General features: G+C 38.2%; 1 protein-coding gene across 1 annotated transcript in view; it reads left to right on the top strand.

Moving 5' to 3' along the window:
• The window catches only part of LOC109427548 (frequenin-2), a 469,415-nt gene that overhangs the window by 122,125 nt on the left and 319,580 nt on the right, over nt 1–27,710 (top strand). The window contains exon 2 of the mRNA XM_062844635.1: nt 14,239–14,704. Within this exon, the coding sequence (XP_062700619.1) occupies nt 14,641–14,704 (64 nt within the window). The 5' untranslated portion in view covers nt 14,239–14,640. The remainder of the gene's footprint in view (nt 1–14,238; nt 14,705–27,710) is intronic.

Genomic DNA, 27,710 nt, shown 5'->3' with positions numbered 1-27,710 from the left:
GCTGGCAAAACAGAGCAATTTGATTGAATTTTGTTCTAATTTATGAAGAAACGTAGCAGCGCTTAAAATGAGGCCGAGTAAAATCATAATTTTTACCATAAATTTTGAAGCGCATGTAAATCAATGCTACCACCAGTGAGAATAGTTCATTTCCTAATTGGTTACCCAAATTCTTGACTTGGTTGGTAATATATTTTTGTACAATCATTGATTCCATACCAAAGTTCCATAATCATGTGGCTAGAAATGCCAAATGTATTTATAATGTAAACTTTTGTTTGTTTTCTTTGTCATATATTTTTTGTACCATGGTAGTTGAGATATCTCATTTTTGAAATATAAATGTTATCTATCAGTTATATAGCTTTCAAATAGCTTAGTTCGAACATGTGCAAGTGATAGGTTGAGCAAATGTTTTTTGCAAGTTATATAACTTAAAAATAATTTGAATAATACAAACAAATGTGATTGTTTTATAAATGTCATTTGCGAGTTATATTACTAATAAATATCTTGATATATTTTTTAGAGTTGGATGACATGCTCTTTGATCAAAATTATAAGTACTATAAGTGTTTTACGATACATCTTATATTACATACAAGATGTTTTATAAGCCGCCATTTTTTGCGCTGTTTTGATTATATAAGTAATGAAAATTAGGTAAATAATTCAAGAAAAATACACCACGCTTTGTATTAATAGTGAAATTTAAACTGTTATATAACATGTTGTGTTACTTGGGAAGCCTCCAGCTTCTGGAAAGAAGCTTCCAGCTTCTGGAAAGAAGCTTCCAGCTTCTGGAAAGAAGCTTCCAGCTTCTGGAAAGAAGCTTCCAGCTTCTGGAAAGAAGCTTCCAGCTTCTGGAAAGAAGCTTCCAGCTTCTGGAAAGAAGCTTCCAGCTTCTGGAAAGAAGCTTCCAGCTTCTGGAAAGAAGCTTCCAGCTTCTGGAAAGAAGCTTCCAGCTTCTGGAAAGAAGCTTCCAGCTTCTGGAAAGAAGCTTCCAAGCTTCTGGAAAGAAGCTTCCAAGCTTCTGGAAAGAAGCTTCCAAGCTTCTGGAAAGAAGCTTCCAAGCTTCTGGAAAGAAGCTTCCAAGCTTCTGGAAAGAAGCTTCCAAGCTTCTGGAAAGAAGCTTCCAAGCTTCTGGAAAGAAGCTTCCAAGCTTCTGGAAAAAAGCTTCCAAGCTTCTGGAAAGAAGCTTCCAGCTTCTGGAAAGAAGCTTCCAGCTGTTGGAAAGAAGCTTCCAAGCTTCTGTAGTGTTTGATGTTAAGTGTAAAGTGCGGCTCGTCAATCAAAAGGTCATGAGTCCGATACTGAGATGACAAGATTTTTTTTAAATTCTTTAGTCGCATAAGATGTAACATTGTATCGTAATAGTGTACATCGTGAATCGTATAAGTTAACGATTTAAGTCGCATATAGTTATTATTGTCTCGCTACTGTACGTACATCATACAATTTTTGTATCTTATACGATGTAACTTGTACGCAAGAGTACGTCATTATACGTGTAAATTGTTTATCTGACTAATAACTGCCTTTGAACATAGCGTGTGGCATGGTGCTACACAATGCACCATTTCACATCGATTCTCCCTACTTATCTATGACTCGATGAACGAGATAAATCTGATTAATTACCCAATTATGAACCGTACCATATGCTGACGAGGAAGTACGGACGGAACTGGTAATCCGCATGAGTGAACAAATTAAGGTGGTAAGCGACCGATTAAATCGATTAGGTTGAAGAACTGTAAACTCTGGCTGGGCTTCATCTGATAATTATAATTCGAGTGCATTAAAGATTTCGTTCATAATAACAGGTTCATCCAGCAGTTCATCATTTTCCCATTCTCATGTGGAAAATGGTTCCACTGTCAGCCTTGCATGACCGACCAGGTAGGACCGAAGTTTCAATAAACCCCAAAATTTCGAAGCAGTAGCTTACCTTCTTATCGCAGAGGTCCCATCGCCGAGCCGCTATCGAGTTTCCACGTGAACAACGACAATGCAGTGTCTTTTACTGTGTGGGTTGCAGTATCCGTCCATAAGTCTGGAAAGCATCTGGCTATTGTGTGACGGTGCGGTGGCCGGCCAGCCACCTAGTGCATGACCCTCATAACATGGCCTTTTTGGCTTTTTTGCAATTCAAATTCATTTAGAGTGCGTCCAGGTATACACACTGTTTATCTCTGGTGGGGCCGCCACAAAGCATCGGACTAGGAACATTCAGCAAAAAAAATTTGACCAAATCGTATACAATAAGCTTTACTCCTATTTCTTTTGTTAGATGGCAACACTGTTCAGGTGGAATTATCCATCATAGATTAATTCACGGTTCTCTTGTCAACACTGTTGTACTGAGAACTGATATCGGCATCTATAGCTCACTGCAATGGGGATAGTTTGTATGTTCATTATAGGTTGAGCAAGCCGTCCAAAATAAGCTTCAGCATATGTCTTTATGAAGAAAACATGGTTCTTTAAAAATATCTCTGAAACTGGCAACGTTGCAAAAATAATATCAAACAACGATCAACATCACGCATTTGACACAAAATGGCGAATTCAAATGTTCAGTCAAGATTTTGCAGACGTCAAGTGACATATTCCATGTCATATTATCACAAAGTTCTTAAAATCTCTGGCAACACTGGTAATGGATGAAATAAAGCATAATATCTCAGATCTGATGCAAGATAGGCAATTCATTCGAATGTTCAACAGTGTTAGAGTGCACCTCCAGTATAATGAGTTATATAACATTGTTAAACAATAAAAAAATATTGCTGGCAACACTGGTCATGAGCTTTAAATCTTTGAATTCAAAGTTACGTTACCCATTGTAATGTCTGCTATTCTGTGAACGTGTGCTCTATCGGTGCACGTTCAAATGAGACCCTGATGTCAGCGTTCCTTCACAGAACTAAATGACCGCCCGTCCATATTTCGAACCGTTTCCATAAAGAGCTTCAATCGGGCATGATGGTTTTGGTCTTGGTCTGGACCGGTTAGACGATGATGATGATGATGTCCAGACGACGGGTGACGACCGATGAAGCTCCGTGTCGTACGACAATGTACCGATCCGCAAACACACATGACAAAAGGCGAAGGGGACCATGAACAGAACACAATACGGCGATTGGTTTTCACCATGATGTATAACTGTCTTCCTGGGTGGGTTGATTATGTCCACATGTGGTGCCAGCATACCAGCTACCTACCTAATATGCAAGCTTGTTGTGACCGAACGAGGATGGAAATGGGTTCGATTTGTTTAGTTTAGAGACGGATTGATAAGCTTCTTAGGTTGACTTATCTACGAGCTATGGTATGAATCTGTGGGCATTTTCAAATAAGGGTTATTATTCTCAAGCTGATCAAAATATTGTATGTATAACCAAACATATTTGAGGTAATCGCAAACGTTTTGTTAGTCTTGTCTAGATATTCTCAGTTTCTGCAGAATACAAACTTCTGATTCTCCTGACATTTTTTCTGAGATTTTTGGGATTCTTGACACAAATATCCTGGTAAGTATAGGGTAAAAACATTAGACTTCGACCCCTTAAATTCTGCATTAATCTTTGCCACTTCATACATAAAAAATGAAATTTATATGGAGGGGGCGAAGACAAGCGCTTTTACCCTATTAATCAACATATTTTCAGCTATCAATTGCCTTTGATCAGGCTTTTAGTTTTGGCTTTCTAGTCATTAGTTTAAATTAAATTTTACCCACTTCAATTCTTCTCGTCTACTTATTTTTCTTTCATCTGATTTTGTATTTTACATAGGTAACTCTTTTTCTTTTCTTTAAGGTATCCAATCACCAAGTTTTTCAGTCTTCAAAGTATTTCTGGTTATCTATCATTGTCTTCCTTTTTATAAATTGTGCGATTGGCTACCAGCAACTAAATGCTGGCATAAAATTCTGTTCTATGATTTTTTGGTCTACTGGACTTCTAGCTCTCTGATGCAATCCACAAAGCGACAAATTTCTGTTTTTTTTTCAATCTCTTTGGTTGTTTCTATTCCATTTTCTTCTCCAGAGCAGACTTTGTTTTTTTTTTCAAGTTCTATTTTTATGTAGCCGATTTATTGTTCAGGATTTCTGTTATTCTTATCCTATATACACAGTTAAAAAAACAAAAGGACTCCGTCATATCGCACGCATTTTTCCTTCAGTTTATACATCTGCAGCTTGCTCTTAGTTTGAAGCTCGCATTCAACATTCCATACAAGTAGTTTTTTAACGTAAACATTCAGTGAAATAGAATACAATACCGTCTTACCCCGCTGGTTCGACACGTTTTAATACGACACTTTTTAATTCGTACCCCGCTTGTCACAGCGATGTACACTGTAAATGCAAAACAGTTTGATATTGCGCCTATACTCGCACTCGCAGCAGCTCCTCTTGCAGCCGCCAATTCCGTAAGTTCTGAGATGGTGCTATTTGACACCCAAACCGCATAAAGACCAACCGGAATGAACTAAGGATGGCAATAATCGTAGAAAGAACAAGCTTTTCATTCGCGCCACCGCAAAATCTGTTGAAATTATGTTTCAAAACAAACCCGGAGGTCTTAACAAAAACAAAAATAGAGCTGCCAAATTTCAATGAGCATGGTGGTGTAGGGTGACCAGTTTGTCGAATTAAATGTTTACCCCGGTTATTCGACAACAGTCGGTGTCATATTAGCGGGGTAATACGGTATGCGAATTTTTTGACGTCGGGTGTAATTTTCAGAAATTTTGACTGTGTATTTTTCTTTTACTATACAGTGTTTTTTGATACCTGCTTTACTGATCACCTGGTTTTAGCGTCTCCTGATCTCTTGGTTCTCCTATTTTGCTATCTGATCTTCTGATTTTCTGAATTGGAATTTTCGTCATCTGGCCTTTTGGTTTTGGAGCTCTGGATATCTGGGTTTTTGGACTAGATCTATTAATTATGGTTTTTGGAATCTGTTTTCAGCTTTGTGGTCTTCTGGTCATCTGAATAGGTATAACAATCTCATTTTCTGGTCTAACCTTCCAGTCTGTTGGTTGCCAGCTTTTCTGATCACCTGGTCATCTGGTCTACAAATCTCTTGGATCTCTATTACGTACTTCTTCTACTTCTTCTTCTTTATGGCTCTACATCCCCACTGGAACTTGGCCTGCCTCGCTTCAACTTAGTGTTCTTTGAGCACTTCCACAGTTATTAATTAAAGGGCTTTCTTTGCCTGCCATTGCATGAATTTGTATATTGTGAGGCAATGACAATGATAGACTAGACTTGACTTTTTGGTTTTGGGCTATGGACTTACTTCTCAGCTTTCTGGTTTTCTGGATTTCACTTTTCTATTATTGTTCAGGTTTTCTGGTTTTCTAAGCCTCTGTGTAGGGATTTTGGACTTATGATGATCTGACCAGCTACCCCTTTTGGTCTCATGATTTTCTGCACTTCATGTTGTCTCGTTGTCTGGTCTGGTCTTCTAGTCGCTTGGTTTCCTATCTTATAGATAACTGTGTGTTATAGTCTACTGATCTCCTGATGGATCTATTCTCTTTAAATTATTACGATGTCACAGTGGACAGTTTGACAATTTGTGATGTGTAGATCGGAAAAGGATTGTTTAATCTAACTTCCGACGCAAGAAGTATATAAAAATTTATAAATACAAGCTCTTTATAATCGAAAGAAAGGAGACTTAATGAGAGCCTCTCATTTACACTTAGGAATTATAGAAATGTTTGGCCTGAATTGCTCTTCTGGCTTTCTGAGTTGACGTTCCCTTTATCCGAAAGTCTTGTTTTCGAACTCTGCCTTTCTGAAGTATACGTTTTTGCTTAGGTTTTTGGACTCGCTTCTAAGCTTTCTGGTCTCCTGGCCATCTAGTCTTTCTTTCCTCTATTTATCAGGCTTTCTGGATTCCAATACTATGTGCCTTACCTTTGGGATTGTAGTCTCATAATCATTTGATTTTCTGGTAGCCTCGACTGGTTGTCCAGTCTTTTGGTTTCCAGCTCTACTAAATACTTGTTCTTAAAGTCTGTTGAACTCTAATTTTGCTTACTAGTCTTCTGAATTGTCGTTCTCGTCTTCTAATCTTTTGACTTTTGATCTCTGGCACTCTGTTTTTCTGACCCTTATTGTTTTGGTTTTTGTTTTGGTCCATACTTTTACGGTTTTCTTGTCCAATAGAATTGATCAGATTATTTATTGAATTTCTGGTTTTTGTGGTATTTATGGCATCGTTTTCTGCATTTGGTTTGATGAAATTTTTCCCATTCTTCTGATCATTTGGCCTTTCCAGTGTCACGATCGCGAACCTTCAGCATTCTGTCACATCGACGCCGATAAAAACAAATTGAAATCATTCTGTGTTTGCGCTTCCTACAACCGTTAGCACCATAAAATACTGGACTCCAGCCACACCTCACCCACCATCTTCGTTTTGCATCGCTTCTTCAAGTCTTGCTATGAGGAAAGTCGTACTGCCCGGGTAGAGGCGAAGAACAAACCAAGGACAAAATAATAACAAATTTTGCCTTTATATCTCATTTTATCATTCTTATGTTATTTAACACTAAACAACTCGCTAAGAACAAAAAAATATTATCATTGCAAAATTTTGTTATTTCTGAGTTATTATTGAATAACAATAAATATCTGAATAATAACAAAATATGTAATCATAGCAAAATTAGTTCTTCTGAGCATTCTAAGTAGAATAACATCCTAATTACATATTTTGCAATCATAACTTGTTTTGTTATTGATCAGTTATTAAGTATTTATTTTATTTTATATAGAATATTGATGAAGAGCAAATTTTGTTATTGATTTGTTAGTAAATAAAGCTAAAAAACAAAAAATAATAACTAACTTTGCTCCAGAAAAAAGTAAATAATAACTTTTTTTGTTTTTATAAGATCAAATCAAGGACAAAACATTTCTGAACCTACAATACAGTTTTTTTTAATCATAAGAACAAAATTTACAATTATGATGATATTTTTTTAAAATAACATACATATTTTGTTCTTACTTTGTTCTCAATAACTCGATAATAACTTATCCAGTTATTCTCCATTTCGAAATATTTGGTCCTTGGTTTGTCCTTATAAGGATAAAATTAGTTATCATTGAGTTATTTACCACTACAAAGTCAGTTATTATGTTTGTTCTTTTAGCTCTTATTCCCAATAGCTTTGAAATCCTGTTTGTCTTCAGCCACCGTCTCTGTCTGGTACAAGTAATTGAAAAATATTTCAAATAACTTATGAAAAAGATATAGGTAGGTATTGCATAGCATAGCATAGCATAGCATGAATACTTGCACAAATCTTGGATGGAGTTGCAAAATTGAATATATCCATTGACATTGCTGATGTCGCTACTATCTACAATGTCATAGATTCACTCAGTTCCACACACCTGGCCAAGTCCTTGCAAGCATTTATAAATCCCTTCATCAACTTAGAAAGAGCCCAGAACTGAAGCATCTTTCAATAGATGAAAGGATGTTGAAAATATCGAGTTTTCAACTTATATGCAGTTATAAAGTAAATATACTGAAGTAGAATTATTTATAAATAAATAATATTGGAAGGATCTCACCAATTGTTGTGGGGTTTTTGTGGTTCAATGCCGATCATCTAATTGTCTTGATTAATGTTCTTTTCTGCAGAGAACAACACAGTACTCAGCAAAGAACAACACAATATGTACTCTTATGAAAAAGATATAGGTATTGCTAAAAATGATTTGACGTCGAAACATGCATTGACTAACGTCAAATAGAAGAAGATTAGCTGTGAAACACTTTCACGAAATCTCCTGCCGCAGGGAGTTACAGGTAATCTCAGGGGCTTTCAGGGGGCTTTAAGGAAGCAGATCGTGGGAGGCGTTTCAGGGAGTACCAGGGGGTACCTGAAGGTATCAGGGGCATTTAGAGGGTCTCAGGGTCCTTTAGGGAGCTACAGAAAGCCTTAAGAGCGCTTTAGGGGGTTTAAGTGGCGTTTTAAGGACAGACTTGTTGGAATCCCAAATTGGCCGCCACAATGGCCGACTTTGGCACCTACTCACGATTTCGAGTGCACAAATCTTTTCGTAAACAAAACCAGCGTACCTGATCTTCTTATTTTAAGCTTGTTACAAGTGAGCAAGCACAGAATAATGAAATGTACTGTTGTGTGAAGCTTGCTTTTTGAGATTCGTGCGTTTGAAGTTCTGATGAACTGTTGAAGCGGGATTTCAAGACGTTTGTCCTAAAGGGATATCAGGCATTTTAGAAGGTTCTGGAATGCTACAGGAGCTCTCAGGGGCGCTTCTGGGGGTTTCAGGGAGGTTCAATTATCGTTTCAGGTGGTACCTGTAGGTCTCAGGATCGTTTCAGAGGTTGTCTGAAGCTCTCACAGGTATTTCAGGAGATCTCAGGGGATTTCAGGAGGTCTCAGAGAGTTTCAGGGGCCTATGGGACGCTTCATGGGGTCTCATGGGCGTTTTAGAAGTTCTCATGGGCGTTTTGGGGGGGGACAAGGGAGCCTTAGGAGGTACCTGGAGGACTCAGAGTCATTTCATGGAGTCTCAGAAGGCATTATAAGGTTCAGGGGCTACCAGGGGTTATCTGGGTGCTTCAGGGAGTGTCAGATATATTCCAGTCGGTCTCATGGGCGTTTTAAAGGATCTAAGAGAGTTTCAGAGGGGTATTTTAAGGTCTCAGTGGCGATAAAGGTGGTTTCAGAGGCACGCTGAAGTATCAGGAGCTTTAAGCGCCTCTGAAATTCGCCGAATCGTCCCTGAAATCCCCATTATTCCAATGAAATGCCCTTGAAATCATAGTGATCAATTTAAAATGCCCCTGAAGCTTCTGAAAAAGCATTTTAAAGGCTCCAAAAACTTCCAAGGAACTAGCTATTCAGTTAAAATTCACTATTAAAAAGAGGATTTGATAAACCTCTGAAGCGCCCTCTGAAATACTATCTACCGAACGCCACTGAAAGCTTTCAGAAAGTTCTTAAAACTCTTTGAAATATCCCTGGAACTCTCAAAATTGTCTCAAAAATGCCTTGAAACGTCCTTTAGGGCTCCTGAGACCCCCTGAAGCACCCTCAAAACCCCTTGAAATCTCTCTGAAACCCACGTAATACTATCGAAACGCTTCGGAAATTCTTTAATCCCTATGAATCGCAAAAGAAACTTGTCGGAACGCCATTAAAAGGCTCCTAAAATCTCCTTAAACCCCTTGGTACACCCTTTTTTGGACTCTCTGGCTCCCTGAAAACTCTCTTGGTCCATCCCAAATTTTCACGAACTAAGTCTCCTCAATATAAATACCTATAGAATCTCAAGTTAACAATTTTGAAAATTGGCGTCTTAACCTATATTTTGGGCTCCTACGAATTCTGATGAATTGATGACTATGCAAGACTCTTAACTTAATGATTGATCGATCAAGAGAATAACCATTTTAAAACTGGTTTTCTGGTTTTCTGGATTCTTGAACTTTTACCTGCCTATCCTTCCGGTTCCTATGAACCTAACTTTCGGGGTTTTACCCTCGTGGTCATTTTTTTTTTTGATAACCTTGTCCGATTTCTTGTCCAAAATGCTAGTCATTGGGTATTCTGGTCTACCTTCAGTTTTCTGGTTTTCTGATTTGATCTGGCTCAGATAATATTGTTTTGATATTCTTGTCCTTATTTTTGCTGGTGTTAATATTTTTCAAATTTAATTTCTGGTTTTGAGCTTTTTATAATAATGTATTTATCATATTGATTTATGTATTTTGCTTCATGATTTTTTTTATTTGTGAAGTCTCTTTAATAAAGACAAATCAATTAATCAATTTTTGTTTGTTTTATTTGAGGTGTATTTTAACTTCAAGGTTATTCTACACTCAGACTTGCTATGAAATTAAAAATAAAATGCTGAGCTTTTGTTCTCGTTTTTCTGTTTTTATTTTCATGAGGTTTTGTTTCTACAAAATCATAAATTAAGGCGAAACTGGAAGCATTTCCTCACTTTTTGGATTTTGATTTTTTTATTAAATAACGAAGCAATATTTTCAAAATCGGTTCTCGTGCACATGTAGAGTATGGATCAAGGTATCTTTTGAATTTTTTTGAGGTGGAAAATGTTTTTTGTTTTTTTCAGAAACCATGTTTGAACAAAATTTCACAAAAAAATGGTTTCTGCAAAAATGGAAAACACTTTCCATTTCAAAAAAAATCAGAAGATACCTTGATCCATACTCTGCATGTGCATGAAAACCGATTTTGAAAATATTGCTTCGTTATTTAATAAAAAATCAAAAACCAAAAAAATGAGGAAACGCTTCCAGTTTCGCCTTAAACTAGTCCTTTTGGAGTTCGAGAAGATCCTCTTCCTGAATGCGAGTCATGGAGTTTAATTTGAGTTGAGTCTCAAATTCGAGCAGAACTTTTTCTTTCACCTTAACTGGATGCATTTCCTCATTTTTTGGTTTTGCAAGGACAAATTTCTGAAGATATTCCTTTGCAGAAGCTGCAGGGGTAGGGTGGGGCTATTTTGGTATCTAACCCAAAAAATACCAAAATACTACATATTTTTTCAAATATCTCAGAAACCAGTAGAGATATCGAAATTTTGAGCACAAATTTGACCCAGTTGTGTTCTAAAATCACCGATTTAGTCTAGAAATGTTATGCTTGAACATAATATCAACCGAAATCGCTCATTTTTATACAGCTCACTTATTTCGACTAGTGGATCACTTTCCACATGGGAAATCATATCCCGGAGACATTTTTTAAAATTAGCCCCACCCTACTGCAGGGGGTATTGTTGAAGAAGTTCATAGCTGGATTCCTGAAAAATCCGTGGATGAACTCCTAAAAATTTCTGGGAGAAAGTTATGGAAGAATTCCTGAATGACTTCTTGGGCAATCCCTGGCTCCCTCTAAAATTATCTCAAAGAACTCCAATACAAATCGCTGGAGAAATTCCTCTGGAAATTGTTGAAGTAATTCAAAAAGTCTTCAGGCATTCCTGGAAGCATCCGAGTAGAAATTTTTGGATGCATCCCCAGAAAAGATGATGGAACGATATCTAAAATATACAAATGAATCCCTGAATTTCTAAAGAAATCACTGGATGAATTCTTGAAGCATTTCCTCGACAAATTACCGGAGTAATCCCTGGAGCAATTCCTGAAAAAAAAACCCTGGGGAAGTTCTTAGAGGAATCAGTAGAGGAATCCCTAGAAGAATCCCTCGAGGAATGGCTGGAGAAATTTCTGGAGGATATTTTGGAGGAATCCTTGGAGGAATTCCTGAATGGATTCCTGGACGAATTACTGTAGGAATTTCTGAAGGAGTCACTAAAGCAATTACTGGAGGAATCTTTGAAAGAATTCCTGGAGAAATCCCTGGAGAAATTTATAAAGAAATCCCTTGAGAAATTACTGAAGGAATTCCAGGAATAATACCTGCAGGAATTCCTGGAAGAATTTCTGCAGGAATGAATGGATAAATTTCTGGAGGAGTTCCTCGACGAATAACCGTAGGAATTTCCGAAGGAATCTCTGAAGCAATGCCTGGAGGAATTCCTAAAGAAACTCTTGAAGGAATTTCTGGAGGAATTCCTGGAGGAACTCCTGGAGAAATTCCTGGAGGAATTCCTGAAAGAATTCCTGGAGGAATTCCTGGAGGAATTCCTGGAGGAATTTCTGGAAGAATTCCTGGAGAAATTCCTGGAGGAATTCCTGAAGGAATTCCTGAAGGAATTCCTGAAGGAATTCCTGGAGGAATTCCTGGAGGAATTCCTGGAGGAATTTCTGGAGGAATTCCTGGAGGAATTCCTGGAGGAATTTCTGGAGGAATTCCTGGAAGAATCCATGGAGGAATTCATATAGGAGCTCCTAGAGAAATTCCTAGAGGAATTCTTGGAGGAATATCTGGTGGAATGCCTCATGGAATTCCTCCAAGAACTCCTAGAGGAATTTCTAATTGAATCCTTGGACGAATATCTGAGAAAATTTTTGAAGAAAGCTCTGGAGCAGAAATTATTGGATGAATTTCTGGAGGAATCCCTGGAAAGAATCCTAGAAGAATTTCTGAAAAATGCCTGAAGTATTTGTTAGGGTCATGCTGAAGAAAATTCTGAAGGAATTCCATAAGGAATTCCAGGAGAAGTTCTTCTTGGAGAAATTCCTTTAAATGTTTTTGGAAGAATTCCTGGAGACATCCATGGATAAATTCTTCGAGGGATTCCTGGAGGAATTCTTGGAGACATTTTTGAATGAAAATCTGGTGGAATGTCTGGAGGAATTCCTTAAGCAATTCCTTGAAAAAATTGCAGGAGAAATTGCTGTACGATTTCCAGGAATTCATGGAATAATTCCTGGGGTAATTCCAGGAGGAATTCTTTGAGGAATGCCTGAAGCTATTTCTGGAGGAATCTTTTGATGAACTCCTGGACAAATTCTGTGATAAATTTTAGGAGGAATTCCCGGGGAAATTCCTGTGGGAATCGCTAAAGAAAGCTCTGGAGAAATTCCTGACAAACCCTATATGTTTCGAATGTTATTTTTTATATCTTGCTTTGTTTTTTTTTCTAGCTTTTGTTCTTCTGTTTTTTTTCTGATCTTATGATTTTTAATATTGTAATATGAGTATTCGATGCTCCGGGTATTCGCATTCGAATCAGCTTAGTTTCTGGTTTTCTTATGTGTGCATTGCCTCAGATTATAATAGTTCAAAACAACTATTCTAAATGTAATCGAATTTCAATAATTGCAACAAACTCATGTCCCACAACATACGCCTGGACGCCATTCCAGCCAGCACGAAGCTGTTGTGTAATCAACTTTTAATTACACTTGGATTACCGGTTTAATTTGTTAATACCCGTTGTTGCATCACCTCAACCGCAATCGTAAACTGCTACCTACATATCGACAACCAGAAGAGGGTGCACTGCACAGCACACACAATAATTATTCCACAATCGTCATCATCTGCGTCACATGAACATACACTCGCATTCGTACACACACGTTGAGTGTGGTATGTGTGCCGCACAGCTATGCCAGCTGGCAGCACAGTCATCGTATATCGACAACAACAAAGTCATCAAGTTTTCACTGGAATTAAAGTTCCTCCGGGGGATTTTATTGTCCGCAAAGTGTTTAATGACTCGTGCCGAAAATTATATCCAAATTCAGAGAGAACGGACTTCATCTTCTTCATACCAAATATACTCATATTGAATGGCTTTAGAACCTACATGGAGATTCAACAGCCGCCATATTGAATGTTGAGCCGCCATTTTGGATTTAAGACTGCCATTTTTTGGTCGTCATTTTTGGACCTGAGATATCTTCCCCATACCAAATATACTCATATTGCATGGTTTTAGTGCCTAAACACCATCAAACAGCCGCCATCTTGAATTTTGAGCAGCCATCTTGGATTTTAGATCGCCGCGCCATCTTGGACGTATTGGTCGGCAATTTTGGACTACCAACTTGCATATTGCATGGTTTTAGGACCTAAAACACCATTAAACAGCCGTTATATGAAATTTGGAGCCGCCATCTTGGATTTTAAACCGCCATCTTGGATATTCAGGTCGCCATTTTTGAACTCGAGATATCTTCCCCATATCAAATATACCTATATAGCGTGGATTAGCCAAAAACTCTATTAAACAGTCGACATTTTGAATTTGGAGCCGCCATATTGAATATTAGGCTGCCATCTTGAATTTTGGGCCGACATCGTGGAATTCCTGGTCTCTAGTGTTGATTCGTCAACCATGCTGAAGCCTACAAAAATCGCTGCAGTTTGATGTGTCGCATGATGGGGCTTGGTTCAGCTTTATATACGGCCAGTTCTACCGATGCTGGTCCGGTTCACTGAAATGGCCATAACTCCGGAATGCCTTGACCGATCCGGATCATTTTCACTAGCAAACAATGCGGTGAAATTCCGGTTCGATTCGAGCTATGATCCGAAAAATCGGCCAATGGGAAGTGCCTTAAAAGTGAGTAAATTTATTTTGCGCACAGACATACATACATACGCACATACATACAGGCATCATCTCAATTCGTCGAACTGAGATGATTGGTAATGTGACTTGACCCTCCGAACCTTCTATCGAAATTTCGTTTTTTGAGTCTCAAACTCCAAACTGAAACCGTGAAATTACCGACTAAAGTTGACTTTTTTTCCTTTTTATATTTTCATTCACAGGAATGACATCCAAAAGTGCCATGTGCCATCGCCGGTGGTGAAACCCATCGAACGTCCACCTCACCCCCAGAAGAGTGTCCAACCCGTCGTCCCTTCATAGTTTTATTTTGCACGGGTATCTTTGTGATTTTCCCACAATCCTGTAGTGCGCCGAAATAGTTTGCCGGAGCATCAAAGTAACCCGTCCCACCAGAATCAGAAAAGAGAGCAGAGATTACACCGTAGCTTTTAGTGTTCGGAAAAGTGGAAAATTCGTTCGGGGTTCTTCAGTGTGTATAAGTGGGTGTTTGTGCGCCGTTTTGGGTGTGATTTTCCCAGGGGATAGTTTGGAGTGAGCAGACGGAGCGAGAAGACCCGAGGAAACCGCGGCCAACACACGGCGAAGCAACAGAAGCAGCAATAATGGGCAAGAAGAATTCGAAACTAAAGCAGGACACCATCGATCGGTTGACGACGGCGACATATTGTGAGTATTTTTCGGAAATTTTACGACTTTTGATTGGATCAAATTTAGCGTGCGTTGGGGGGAATGGGTTGCTTTGTTGTTTTAAGGGTGGGACGAATAAAAGCTTTGAGGTTAGAGTTAATTATGGGGATTATTAAGGGACGATGCGGTGCCTTCTGCAGGATTTCCAAATTGGTTAACCTCCCGGTTGAATACCACCAAACCGCAAAGCTAACGTGGCAAGCTGTTCCGGAACTGGATTTTCCATTAAAGGGAGATATCAGGAAATCCACTTAGGCGGTAGTTGTTTGAAAGGAGAAGAAACTTTTAGTCCTGGTTAGTGAAGTGAACCGGATGCGTCGAAGAAGAAAGCAAACGAAAGAACGTTGTGATAAAAATTGTTTCGAAAGTTTTCTTTTTTTAATATCGTAAGCAGTGTACGGTATGAAAATGTTGCAATAACAATTTTGATTGAAGCTGTCCATAGGTAGGAAATAACAAATAACTAAAAGCGCCATTTCTGGTGAGAAGTAACACTTTCAACAGTTTTGAACCTTAACTAACCCTTCCGAAACACTGAAACAAGTGAGCTCATTAAAATTCAGCGCAAAACACCCTGCGAGAAACTTATTCAGAATAAGAAGTTTTTTCTCTCTCTTTTGACCTCAGAAACACACCCCCTCCAATCCGTCTCATCCAAATCTAACACTCAGAAGCTGCCCGAAAATAACTCACCAAAGTAGACATTTGCACCGTGTCAGCATCTCACACTAGCTACTGGTAGAAAAGCATGTGGAAAACACCACCGTGATCAAAGTAGGCAAGAAGTGTTAAACCGGGTTCCTTATTCGAAGGCAGGTCACGTGTAGCTACGTAGGGTATCGGGATGCTTCGTTGGCATAGTCCCCTCGTTCGGCCTATCTTAGCGTAAACCAAAAACTCAAACAAACATGCCGAACTGAATATCGGAAAAGCTTTGCGCCAAACAACTGTAACATTTCGTTTCAATTTTAGCACTTTGGAGTATTAAAATTGTATGAAAATGTCACTTTGTTTAGCTTTTGTAGACGCCATGATTCTTCGGCTTAGTGGGTAGTCTATACACATGATCATAAATGGCATGATTCTGGAATATTTCGAATTGCCTTTTAAATAACTGAACATTTGATGCGACGGTCAAAGATACAAGTTTGAATTTGTATGTTTGTTTTTAACGAATAATAACTATTTTACAAATTACATGTGGGCCGAATATTGAGGACATTTTTTTCACTATGTACCCAAATCTTGGCCCATCAGTGAAGTGACGTCAAAAACACCGATAAAGTGACGCCAACAACACTGCTTGCGTAAGAACCAGAAAGAACGAACAGAAAAATAGATTTTGTGTGCGGTGACTGTAAAAATATAACACAATAATCTGGTTGCATTGTTTTCGTTACTAAAAAAGAAAGAACTTTAGTATAAGTGATTTATTTATAGTTTTTTGAAAATTTGGCTCCGAAAATGTAATTTGAAAGTATGATAGGTGAACAAACAGAGATAATACCTCAGCAGAAATATTGAAAAAATGAGATAATAAGTAGTTCTAGTGCATGGAAAGCAATAGGCCAACGTTGTATCCACTAATAGGCCAATTTTTGTACCATAGATCAACGTTGCATACCACCACATTGAATCTTTTCAACATAGTTAAGTAAAATCTTGAACATTTACGTTAGTTTACTTCCAATTGGTGAAACATGCATTGCCTAGAGTGCGTAATAGGGTCAACATATTATTTCTAGTGCTATTAATTTATGAGTTATGGTCAAAATTGTCAAGGCAGTTTGCAAATTAGGCTAAGGAATGATCCATATACCCTATATGCGAGGCTGAAGTACGCGCGCCAAGGGACCGACAGAAAAGTGAATTTCATTCGTTTGCAAACTTTTTCGCAACGCACAGTCATCTATGGACTGTCATGTGAGTTGTCGTGGTGGATAAGTTGAGTACACTTCAATGCATGGTGGGGGTAGTTTGATTTCCCACTAGTCTTCAATATAGGTAGTGTGAAGTTCGAAAGTAATAGAAAAGTGTTGTCGTTTTTTTTTTTTTTTTTTGCTATTGACTGTCATCGTCGTCGTCGATGGATGCTGGAACGTGCTGAAATGGATGATTTCTACACTGTCAAGTGCTGAATTATAAAACTTGGCGTTAAAAGTTAGGAAAATTTAAAGTGGCGGATGCTGACGAGCTGTTCATTAGGCCTTCCAATTTTTCAAATATGTTCTCTGATTCTCAAGTCCACTCCCATATATATTTTGATTGGCATCTAAAAAGAAGTAACTGGTCAACATTTCAGCCAACTCCATTGAAATGAAGAGGTGCATCAAAATAATTGTGTGTTTTTCGACTATTTTCGAGCTTCAAAAAATCATAACTACACTAAAACTTGTCAAAAAATCTTCCGGTAGAAATAGGAAGATATACTTGCTTGCTCTCCGAACAACGTATGCCAATAAAAATAAATTTGTAATTCGAAAAACCTTAAAAAGTAGAATTTTATTTAGAACATCTGCAGAATTTCCTAGGAAATATTTCTAGAAAAATCTTGGAGGTATTCTTCAATGAAACTGGGGGAATTTCCAAGAAAATCCATAGAAAAATATTCGGAAATTTTACTTCTACTTAACGTTTGGTATTCAATGACTTATGCATACAACGTTTTGTCCCAAAGCCCATCTCTGTACTGAACCTCTGAAAGAAATCAAACAAAAACATATATGGGAATCCCTGGAAGAATTTGTGAAGGATTTCTGGAGTAATTTCCAAAAAAAATACCTTGGAAGAATATCTTAAAAATAGGGAACCTATAGAGAAATTTCTGTGGAGGATTTTCTTAACCCGTTTCGGTCCTAGTTGGGAATTTAATTTCAAAAAATCACTGTGACTTCATTTTCCAACCGATTTTTACGAAATTTTGTACGAAGATCGCGCTACATCTCTAGTTGTATGGAAAAATATTAAAATGGTATTTTGGTCCTTGGAGTCTGAGTTATTAAAGGGGTTATATGGGTCAAATCGGGTCAAAAATGGACCAACTTCCTTTTAACCACTGATTACTTGTAAAAAACACATTCAATATGATTGCAAACATGTTCAATTATCTGTTTTATTGTTACAGACGCATAGTTTGAGTAAATTGGGATTGTCTGGTTTTGGTTCCGGATGTTCCGGGTCGCGTTTGGGGTGCGTTCGGAGGACACTTCCCAAACGTTCCCTACACATGACATTTTTTCTCGCATAATTCCACAATATGAGTTTCCTAGAAATAGTTTTTAGTTTGTTCGTTGACTTGTTACTTTTTTCGTTCACTATTCCTACCCCCTTCTGCTGGTTCACGCATCCACGATGTAACTTGTTTCCTATTCATGATGCCGGTTAGTCAATCAAGAGATGATGCACGTGCAAATACAAGTATTGCCAAAATTCCAAGAGCTGTCATGAACGTTGCTCTCCCTGACAATCTCATCAATTTATGTCATATGAATGCTCAAAGTTTGTGTGCTCGTCAACTGAGTAAACTAGATGAATTTAAATCCTGCTTCGTCAATAGCAAATTAGACATTATTTGTGTTACTGAAACGTGGTTACACGATGGTATTTCTGACACTATTGTTGATGTTGAGGACTACACAATTTTAAGAAATGATCGAAAATATGGTCGTGGTGGGGGAATCTGTGTTTATTTCAAAAAAGGTGTTAGTTGCAAACAAATTTCAGCTTCCGAACTAATAATAGGTGTAGGAGACTTGAACCGTACTGCATATTTATTTGTTGAAGTTTGTATTGGTAAAGTTAAATTTCTCTTGGGTGTAATTTATAGTCCTCCAGGAGTTGATTGCTCATCTGTATTAGAACAAAAGTTGGCCGAATTATCATTGAATTACTCGAACATAGTTTTGTTAGGCGATTTCAATACCAATCTTAAGAAAAGCTGTCCTAGAACAAGTCGTTTTTTAGATGTCTTATCAAATTACGGTGTTTTCTGTGTAAACAGCTTGCCCACGCATTTTTACCAAGGGGGTAGTTCGTTAATTGATTTGTTGTTAACGAACAATTCAAATTTTGTTCTTAACTTTAACCAAGTGTCTGCTCCGGGGTTCTCACAACACGACATTATTTTTTCATCGCTCAACATTACTCGCATCCGTTCTGATCAGCCAAAACCGGTTAGAGATTATAATCGTATCGACCTTACTCGCCTTAGAAACGCCTTGGAAAATATTGCTGTATAGTATTACCGATTCCGATCTGGCTCTAGATTTTTTCAATAATATAATCATAGAACTTTATGAAAGTTTTGTTCCACTACGCTTGTTAAAAGCTAAGTCAAATGCTCCATGGATGTCAAACGATATTATGAATGCTATGATAGTAAGAGATGTAGCTTATCGTCAATGGGTTCTCAGTAAAAGAGATTTTGATCGTGACCAGTATAAAAGGCTTCGCAATAAAGTTACCTGCATGATTAGTAAAGCCAAAACCGACTATCTTACAACAAACTTAGAATCTACGTCGTCTAGTAAGGAAATGTGGAGAAAATTGAAGAAGTTAAATGTTACTGCCTCGAGGAACAATGCTGAATTCTGCAATACTAGTAACGAAATTAATTCTTTCTTTAGTGGCAACTTTACACATGAAACTGACTTTCATTCCATACCACCGATGAACTCCAATGGTTTCCAATTTATTACTAGTAGTGAGCTGGAAGTTTCATCTGCAATCTTCTCTGTATCATCGAACGCAGTTGGTGTAGATGGTGTATCTTTGAGGTTCATCAAAATGATTATGCCATTTGTTATTACTCCTATAACCTATCTTTTTACCTTATTCGTTTCTACTTCCAAATTCACTAGAGCATGGAAAACTGCCAAGGTTTTACCGATTCGTAAAAAAACGTTTGGAAATAGTTTAGATAATCTTCGACCAATCAGCATATTATGTTCACTTTCGAAAGCTTTTGAAAAGATTTTGAAATCACAAATTCAGGACTATATTAAACGGTTTGACCTTTTGAGTCCGTACCAGTCCGGATTTCGAACAGGGCGCAGTACTACAACAGCTTTACTGAAGGTTCACGATGACATCCATCAAACCATTGATAAAAAAGGTGTAGCATTTTTACTCCTCATTGATTTCTCTAAAGCCTTCGACAGGGTCCCACATGTAAAGCTGTTGAATAAACTTTCGAGTCATTTTAACTTCCACCGTGATTCTGTGGCATTAATAAAATCATACTTGAACTTACGAACTCAAGTGGTGGAAGCCAACGGTACTCTTTCTGGACCAATCACTATTCTGTCAGGTGTACCCCAGGGATCTGTGTTAGGACCTTTACTGTTTTCATTATACATAAATGATCTTCCTTCAGTTTTGAAATGTTGTTTGATACATATGTTTGCGGATGATGTACAACTTTATTATTGCTCGAACAGTACGGATCTAGAGAGCATAGCATTGCTGCTAAATTCCGATCTAGAACGAGTTCGAGATTGGTCAGAGCGCAATCTTCTACCTGTGAACTCCTCCAAAACTAAGGCTATGTTTATTTCTAGACAACAATCTCATCCACATTTGCCAGACTTACGTATTAATGGAGAAATAATTCAATATGTTGACAAAGCTTCCAATCTAGGAATCATTTTCCAAAATAACCTTGAATGGAATTTCCAGGCGAATGCTCAATGCGGGAAAATATATGCTGGTCTTCGTCATTTAAAACTCACAGCTTCAGTTCTTCCCGTTTCTACTAAGTTAAAGTTGTTTAAATCCCTGTTATTGCCACATTTTACTTACGGTATAGAACTGATCTTGAATCTTTCGGCCTCTGATTATGATCGTTTAAGAGTTGCTTTGAACCGTTGTGTGCGGTGGGTGTTTAATCTAAATAGATACTCTAGGGTTACGCATCTACAGCGTCAACTTTTAGGCTGTTCATTTTTTAATTATTTTAAATTTCGCTGTTATACCACATTGTTTAAAATCATACATTACGGACCACAATATCTCGCTGATAAGCTGCAACCTTTTAGGAGCATCCGCGTACGACACTATGTTTTAATACATCACAATTCCTCACATTACGGCAATACTTTTTTCGTACGTGCTATCATACTGTGGAATCAGCTTCCAAACGAAATCAAAGTTATACGTTCTGCGACCAGTTTCCGTCGTGAATGTTTGAATTGGCTTAATGGGGGAGACTAAAGTGATCGAGGAGGAGCAAGTCAACGAAGTATAAATTAGTTAGTTTTTTTTGTATGTTTGTTTTGTAGTCATTGAATTTTCGCATACAGAAGTGGTAAATTAGAACAGCAATAATATACCGATTGTAGTATTTTTATAAGAGTGAACTCTTACGCTACAAGTATCTTGAAATAAATAAATAAATAAATATTTCGCTTGTTTTACGGCTCTTTCAGTCTATAGGTGAAATACACACCGAAACGTAGGACAGTAGATGCGAAAGGCGTTTTAGCTGCTTAATATAGACTGAAAGAGCCGTAAAACAAGCGAAATACTCGTCAATACAGTCGTTAGCAATCAGTTAAATAAATAAATAAATTCTAAAAACAGGCTTGTCATGATTCATTCTTCATAATTTTGTATACTAAGTATATTGAAGGAATATTCAAAGGTTTTTTGACATACTGGCCGCCATCCCGGATGTTCCGGAAACCTGGGACCATCCGGGGAAATGGCCATTTTCCAAACAGTTATGAAACATGGCTTGCGACATATCAATCTTCATGTTTTTGCCAAACAAGTATGTTAGAGTAGAATTCAGAGGTTTTTAGACATATTGGCCGCCATCCCGGATGTACCGGGAACCTGGAACCACCCGGGAAGTGGCCATTTTCCAAATTGTTATGAAACATGGATTGCGACACATCAATCTTCATAATTTTGCAAAACGAGTGTGCTAGAGTAGAATTCAGAGGTTTTTGGATATATTGGCCACCATCCCGGATGTTCCGGGAACCTGCGACCACCCGTGGAAGTTGCCATTTCCAATCAGTTATGAAACATGGCTTGCGACATATCAATCTTTATGATTTTGCAAATGAAGTATGTTAGAGGAGAATTTAGAGGTTTTTGGACATACTGGCCACAATTCCGTATGTTCCGGGAACCTGGAACCACCCGAAGAAGTGGCCATTTCTCAAACATTTATGAAACAAGGCTTGCGACATATCAATCTTCATGATTTTGCAAAACAAATATGTTAGAATAGAATTCAGAGGTTTTTGGACATATTGGCCACAATTTCAGATGTTCCGGGAATCTGGAACCACCCAGGGAAGTGGCCATTTCCCCAAACAGTTATGCAACACGGTTTGCGACATATCAGTCTTCATGATTTTGCAAAACAAGTTTATAAAAGTAGAATTCGAAGATTTTTGGACATATTGGCCACAATTTCGGATGTTCCGGGAACCTGGAACTACCTGGGGAAGTGGCCATTTTCCAAACAATTATGATACATGGCTTGCGACATATCAATCTTCATTATTTTGCCAAACAAGTATGTAAGAGTGGAGATCAGAGGTTTTTCATCCTGAGTATTATCCAATATGTCCACAACCATCTGGATTCTCCTCTAACCTACCTAATTTGCAAAATCATGTAGATTGATATGTCGCAAGCCATGTTGCATAATTTATTGGGGCATGGTCACTTCCCCGGGTGGTCCCCGGTTACCAGAATATTCAAGATGGTAGCCAATATGTCCAAAACCCGCTGAATTCTTCTCTAACATACTTCATTTGCAAATTCATGAAGATTGATATGTCGCAAGCCATGTTTCATAACAATTTGGAAAATGGCCACTTCCCCGGCTGGTTCCAGGTTCCCGGTACATCCGGGATCGTAGCCAATATGTCCAAAAACGTCTGAATTCTCCTCTAACATACTTGTTTTGCAAAATCATTAAAATTGATATGTCGTAAGCCATGTTTCATAATTGTTTGGAAAATGGCCACTTCCCCAGGTGGTTCCAAGCTCCCGTAACATCCGTAATTGTGGCCAATATGTCCAAAAGCCTCTGAATTCTACTCTAACATATTTGTTTTGCAAAATCATGAAGACTGATATGTCGCAAGCCTTGTTTCATAAATGTTTGGGAAATAGCCACTTTCCCGGGTGGTTCCAGGTTCCCGGATTATCCGGGATCGTAGCCAATATGTCCAAAAACGTCTGAATTCTCCTCTAACATACTTGTTTTGCGAAATCATGAAGATTGATATATCGCAAGGCATATTTCATAATTGTTTGGAAAATGGCCACTTCCCCAGGTGGTTCCAAGTTCCCGTAACATCCGTAATTGTGGCCAATATGTCCAAAAACTTATGAAGTGTCCTCTAACATACTTATTTTGCAAAATCATGAAGATTGACATGTCGCAAGCCATGTTTCATAACAATTTGAAAAATGGCCACTTCCCCGAGTGGTTCCAGGTTCCCGGAACATCCGGAATTGTGGCCAATATGCCCAAAAACGTCTAAATTCTCCTCTAACATACTTGTTTTGCAAAAACATGGAGATTGATATGTCGCAAGCCATGTTTCATAACTGATTGGAAAATGGCCACTTCCCCGGATGGTCCCAGGTTCCCGGAACATCCGGGATGGCGGCCAGTATGTCAAAAAACCTCTGAATTCTACTCTAGCACACTTGTTTTGCAAAATTATGAAGATTGATGTGTCGCAATCCATGTTTCATAACAATTTGGAAAATGGCCACTTCCCGGGTGGTTCCAGGTTTCCGGAACATCCGGGATGGCGGCCAATATGTCTAAAAACCTCTGAACTCTACTCTAACATACTTGTTTGGCAAAAACATGAGGATTGATATGTCGCAAGCCATGTTTCATAACTGTTTAGAAAATGGCCACTTCCCCGGATGGTCCCAGGTTCCCGGAACATCCGGGATGGCGGCCAGTATGTCAAAAAACCTTTGAATATTCCTTCAATATACTTAGTATAGAAAATTATGAAGAATGATTCATGACAAGCCAGTTTTTAGAATTATGCGAGAAAAAATGTCATGTGTAGGGAACGTTTGGGAAGTGTCCTCCGAACGCACCCCAAACGCGACCCGGAACATCCGGAACCAAAACCAGACAATCCCAATTTACTCAAACTATGCGTCTGTTATAATAAAAAGATAATTGAACATGTTTGCAATCATATTGCATGTGTTTTTAACAAGTAATCAGTGGTTAAAAGGAAGTTGGTCCATTTTTGACCCGATTTGACCCATATAACCCCTTCAATAACTCAGACCCCAAGGACCAAAATACCATTTTAATATTTTTCCATACAACTAGAGATGTAGCGCGATCTTCGTACAAAATTTCGTAAAAATCGGTTGGAAAATGAAGTCACAGTGATTTTTTGAAATTAAATTCCCAACTAGGACCGAAACGGGTTAAAAATATCAGGATGAATATTTAAAAGACTTTTTTGCCATTATTTCTGTGATTTTCAGCCCTAGGTTGGCTTATCACATATAAAAATGCTTTGAAGGAATTTGCCAAGCAATCTAAAAGGTAGATTAAGGGAATCCCTGAAATATTTTTTTTTGTTGTGTTGTTGGTTCATTGATTGTTTTCGGCGAAAAAATAATAAAACTTTAGTTTTGCCAGATAGTCCGGTCACAGTGGTCCAGATTTGAAAATACATGGCAAAAATTGCCAAATCATAGTAGTCTGCTAGTTATATTGCCAAGGAATTATAACACAGTTTTGTAATATTTTGTTTATGATCATAACAAAAGTTATTACATTTTTGTTCTTTTCTTGTGGAAATTTGTTAGAATTTTTGTTATTTTAACTACTAACGGTACATGTTTTATAACACAGTGAACAGTGTTTGCTCGTTTACGCACGTCGCTTTAGTTGCTCTGCTTTTAACTGTTAAAAATGCAGAATTAGGTGTCCTAAACTGCTGGAATTTAATGTGATTGTTGAACTACATCCGGGCTTAGCGATATCAGTACGAGATCTGCACATCTGTGTCTGCCAACGACAATAATTAGACACTAATTAACTGTGAATCCAGCGCATTCCTGGATTGAACCATATTCGTTCATAATGGAGAAAAAGTGCAAGAAGTGTTCGCTTTCTATCAATGTTAACGACGAGCTATACACAGTGTGTGAAGGCGATTGCGCCAAATCGTTCCATGCAGCCTGTGTTGGTCTTACTGAAGACGACTTGTGTGCTCTATCGAACAACATTATTTGGATCTGCGACCCTTGTATGGTGCTGTTCTGCAGGAAAAGGGAGAGAATGCATACCACCGATGCGACAACAAATACGGAACCTACTCGATCGATGGAAAATGAGATTGATGATCTTAAGCGCACCGTTACCGAAATAGCGAACACGCTTGCAAATGTTGTGCAGAAGTTAGATGTAGCTGCTCCGATTCATCATTCTACTCCAGTATCGTCCTCTAAACTTCTCGATGGAACGAATGACATGAGCGCTTGTGACAATCTGCAGCCTGAGGAATCATCGCAGTGCCCCTTGCAGATACCAGAGAGTGAAACCTTTTCGTTATATCTCACCAATATAGATAGTAGTGCATCTGAAAATGACATTAGTTTGTTGATATCACGTACATTAAATGTGCCTTTTTCATATTGTGCCGATGTAGTTAAACTAGTACCACAACACAAAAACGTGCGTATGTTAGATTACGTATCATTTAAAGTTGTATTGAGGAGAGATTTGAAACCGCTAGCATTGAGCGCTTCCACGTGGCCAAAACGAATTAAATTCCGTGAATTTGTAAACAAGATGAATGTAACTTGGAAGCCTAAGTCGTAAAGATAAATGTTTGAAATATGTCTGTTTTATTGTTGAATGAATTCCAACTATCGATATTGTTTTGTATGTTGTTTGATATGATAAGAACCTTAATTGTTTATGTGTAGAAAAATTATAACTGATTGTTTAATGTTGCTTACTGATGTAATGAAATTTCGTTTCGTGTTTTATTGCACAATAGTTTTAAGAAGTTCAATAAGACCATTGTAGGTCAGTTGGATATTATCAAATAAATACAAATACAAATACAAACAACCCTTGTTATAAAAATTTATTGTAACAAAGTAACAATGCTTGTTATAATTTTGTAATGTTCATCTAGTCGGGTAAGAACCGATCAGGATGACTCTTGCATGGCTTGATTCGTAATCAAGGTGGCTGTGTTTATAAGGAGTAAAAGTTAGGCAAATCAACTGCAAAAGTAGGGAAATTGTGAAATTACCAGCTGTACTCACTAAACAGATTAAATTGCTGCGTAAGCCATGATTTTGTGCTTAATTGAAATGTTCCATGATTTTGCGAACGAAATAATCAAAGATTGCCTAGGTGATCGCGACTTTTAATCAGTTTTATCAGTTTTCGCTGTTAAGTAAATCCCCCTACAGATTTTTTATGAGTTGGGAAGAAATTCAAGATTGAAACCAATCTAGAGTGCGGTGCTGCAATGACCTCAAAAGTTGTCAAACCACCACAACCGGGCAAGACAAAGTTTGCCGGGACAGCTAGTTGTTAAATATAATTGAATAAAAGCTACAGTGCAGAAAACTTCAATGAAAAAAAAAGATAATTGTTGGGTGAATTTTGGTAGAATTCCGTGAGAATTCTGGTACCTATGCATCCAGTTGAGCTTATGGTAGGATTTATGATGAACTTAAAAGGGAATTTCGGAAGAAATATATGTGATTTTTGGTATTTCTCAGGCAGTCTTTTATGAGATTCTACAACGGGTTTGTATAGGTTACTTTCAGAACTTTCCTATAGGATTCTTAAAGAAATTTCTTGTGATATTCATAAAGAGGTTTTATCCGGGATTCCTACAGGTACTCCTTTCGCGATTTTTACAAAGATTCCTTCTAAGATTCCTATAGGAACTTCTTATAACATGCCAGGAGTAGGAGTTTTAGGATTTCTCCATCTTGTTTGTTCCGAGGTTCCTTGGGATTTTCTTCTAAGGTTCCAACAAGAGTAGCTTCTGGTTCTGAGATTCCCCCAGAAATTATCCCTGGGCTTCCTGTAATAAAATCCTTCCACAAACTTTCTAGGATTTCTCTGGGAACTTTTTCTGAGATTTCTCCTGGGGTTTGTTTAGTTTTCTTCAGCATTTTTTTGTCAGGGATTCTTCAGGTTCCATCTGGGATTCCTTCAGAAATTCCTTCCTGGTTTTCTCTAGGAATTCTTTGCGGTTTTCTTACAGTTGTATTTTGCTCACGTGATTCCTACAATAATTCCTTTCGAGATTTCTTTGGGAATTTCCTCCCTAGTTTAGGAACTGTCCCAGAAGTTCTTTCAATGATTTCTTGAGGGTTTCTTCTGCGTTTTTCCAGTGACTATTCTAATGTCTTCGCCACTGCGATGATGGTTTTTCAGCTGATATGATTATTTTTAACCCCATGCCAATCGTTTCCTCCGCCGATAATAACGTCTCTCCTCCTACGGCGCCGTCGTCAACCCACGTTTCGCACCAATCTCAAAGAACAACCCCGTCGCTAACTGTGTACTACCAGAACGCCGGCGGCATGCGTACCAAAACGAACAGATTTTTCCTGGCTACCGCCTCCAGCGATTTCGATGTGATCGCCTTGTCCGAAACGTGGCTTCAGAACGATGTAAGCAATTCCGAGCTCTCCTCCAACTACAACATCTACCGTTGTGATCGCAACACCGCTACTAGTCAGTTTCACAGAGGAGGTGGCGTATTGATCGCTGTTAGGAGATCCATCTCAAGCAATTCTGTTCGCCTTGAGAGATGTAACTCACTCGAGCAAGTTGTTGTGAAGCTATGCTTCTCGTCCAAGTCTGTTTATGTATGTGCAATTTATCTGAGGCCTAACAGTGATCCTGCCAAATTCACCGCCCACTCCGACAGTGTTCAACAAATAATGCGAAAGGCTGCCAGCGGGGACTCTGTAGTGATTGTTGGTGACTAAA

This window comes from Aedes albopictus, chromosome 1 (genome assembly GCF_035046485.1).
Source record: "Aedes albopictus strain Foshan chromosome 1, AalbF5, whole genome shotgun sequence".
NCBI classification, from domain to species: Eukaryota; Metazoa; Arthropoda; class Insecta; order Diptera; family Culicidae; genus Aedes; species Aedes albopictus.
Note: the sequence above shows the minus strand (reverse complement) of the source record. Positions and strands in the feature narration are given on the sequence as shown.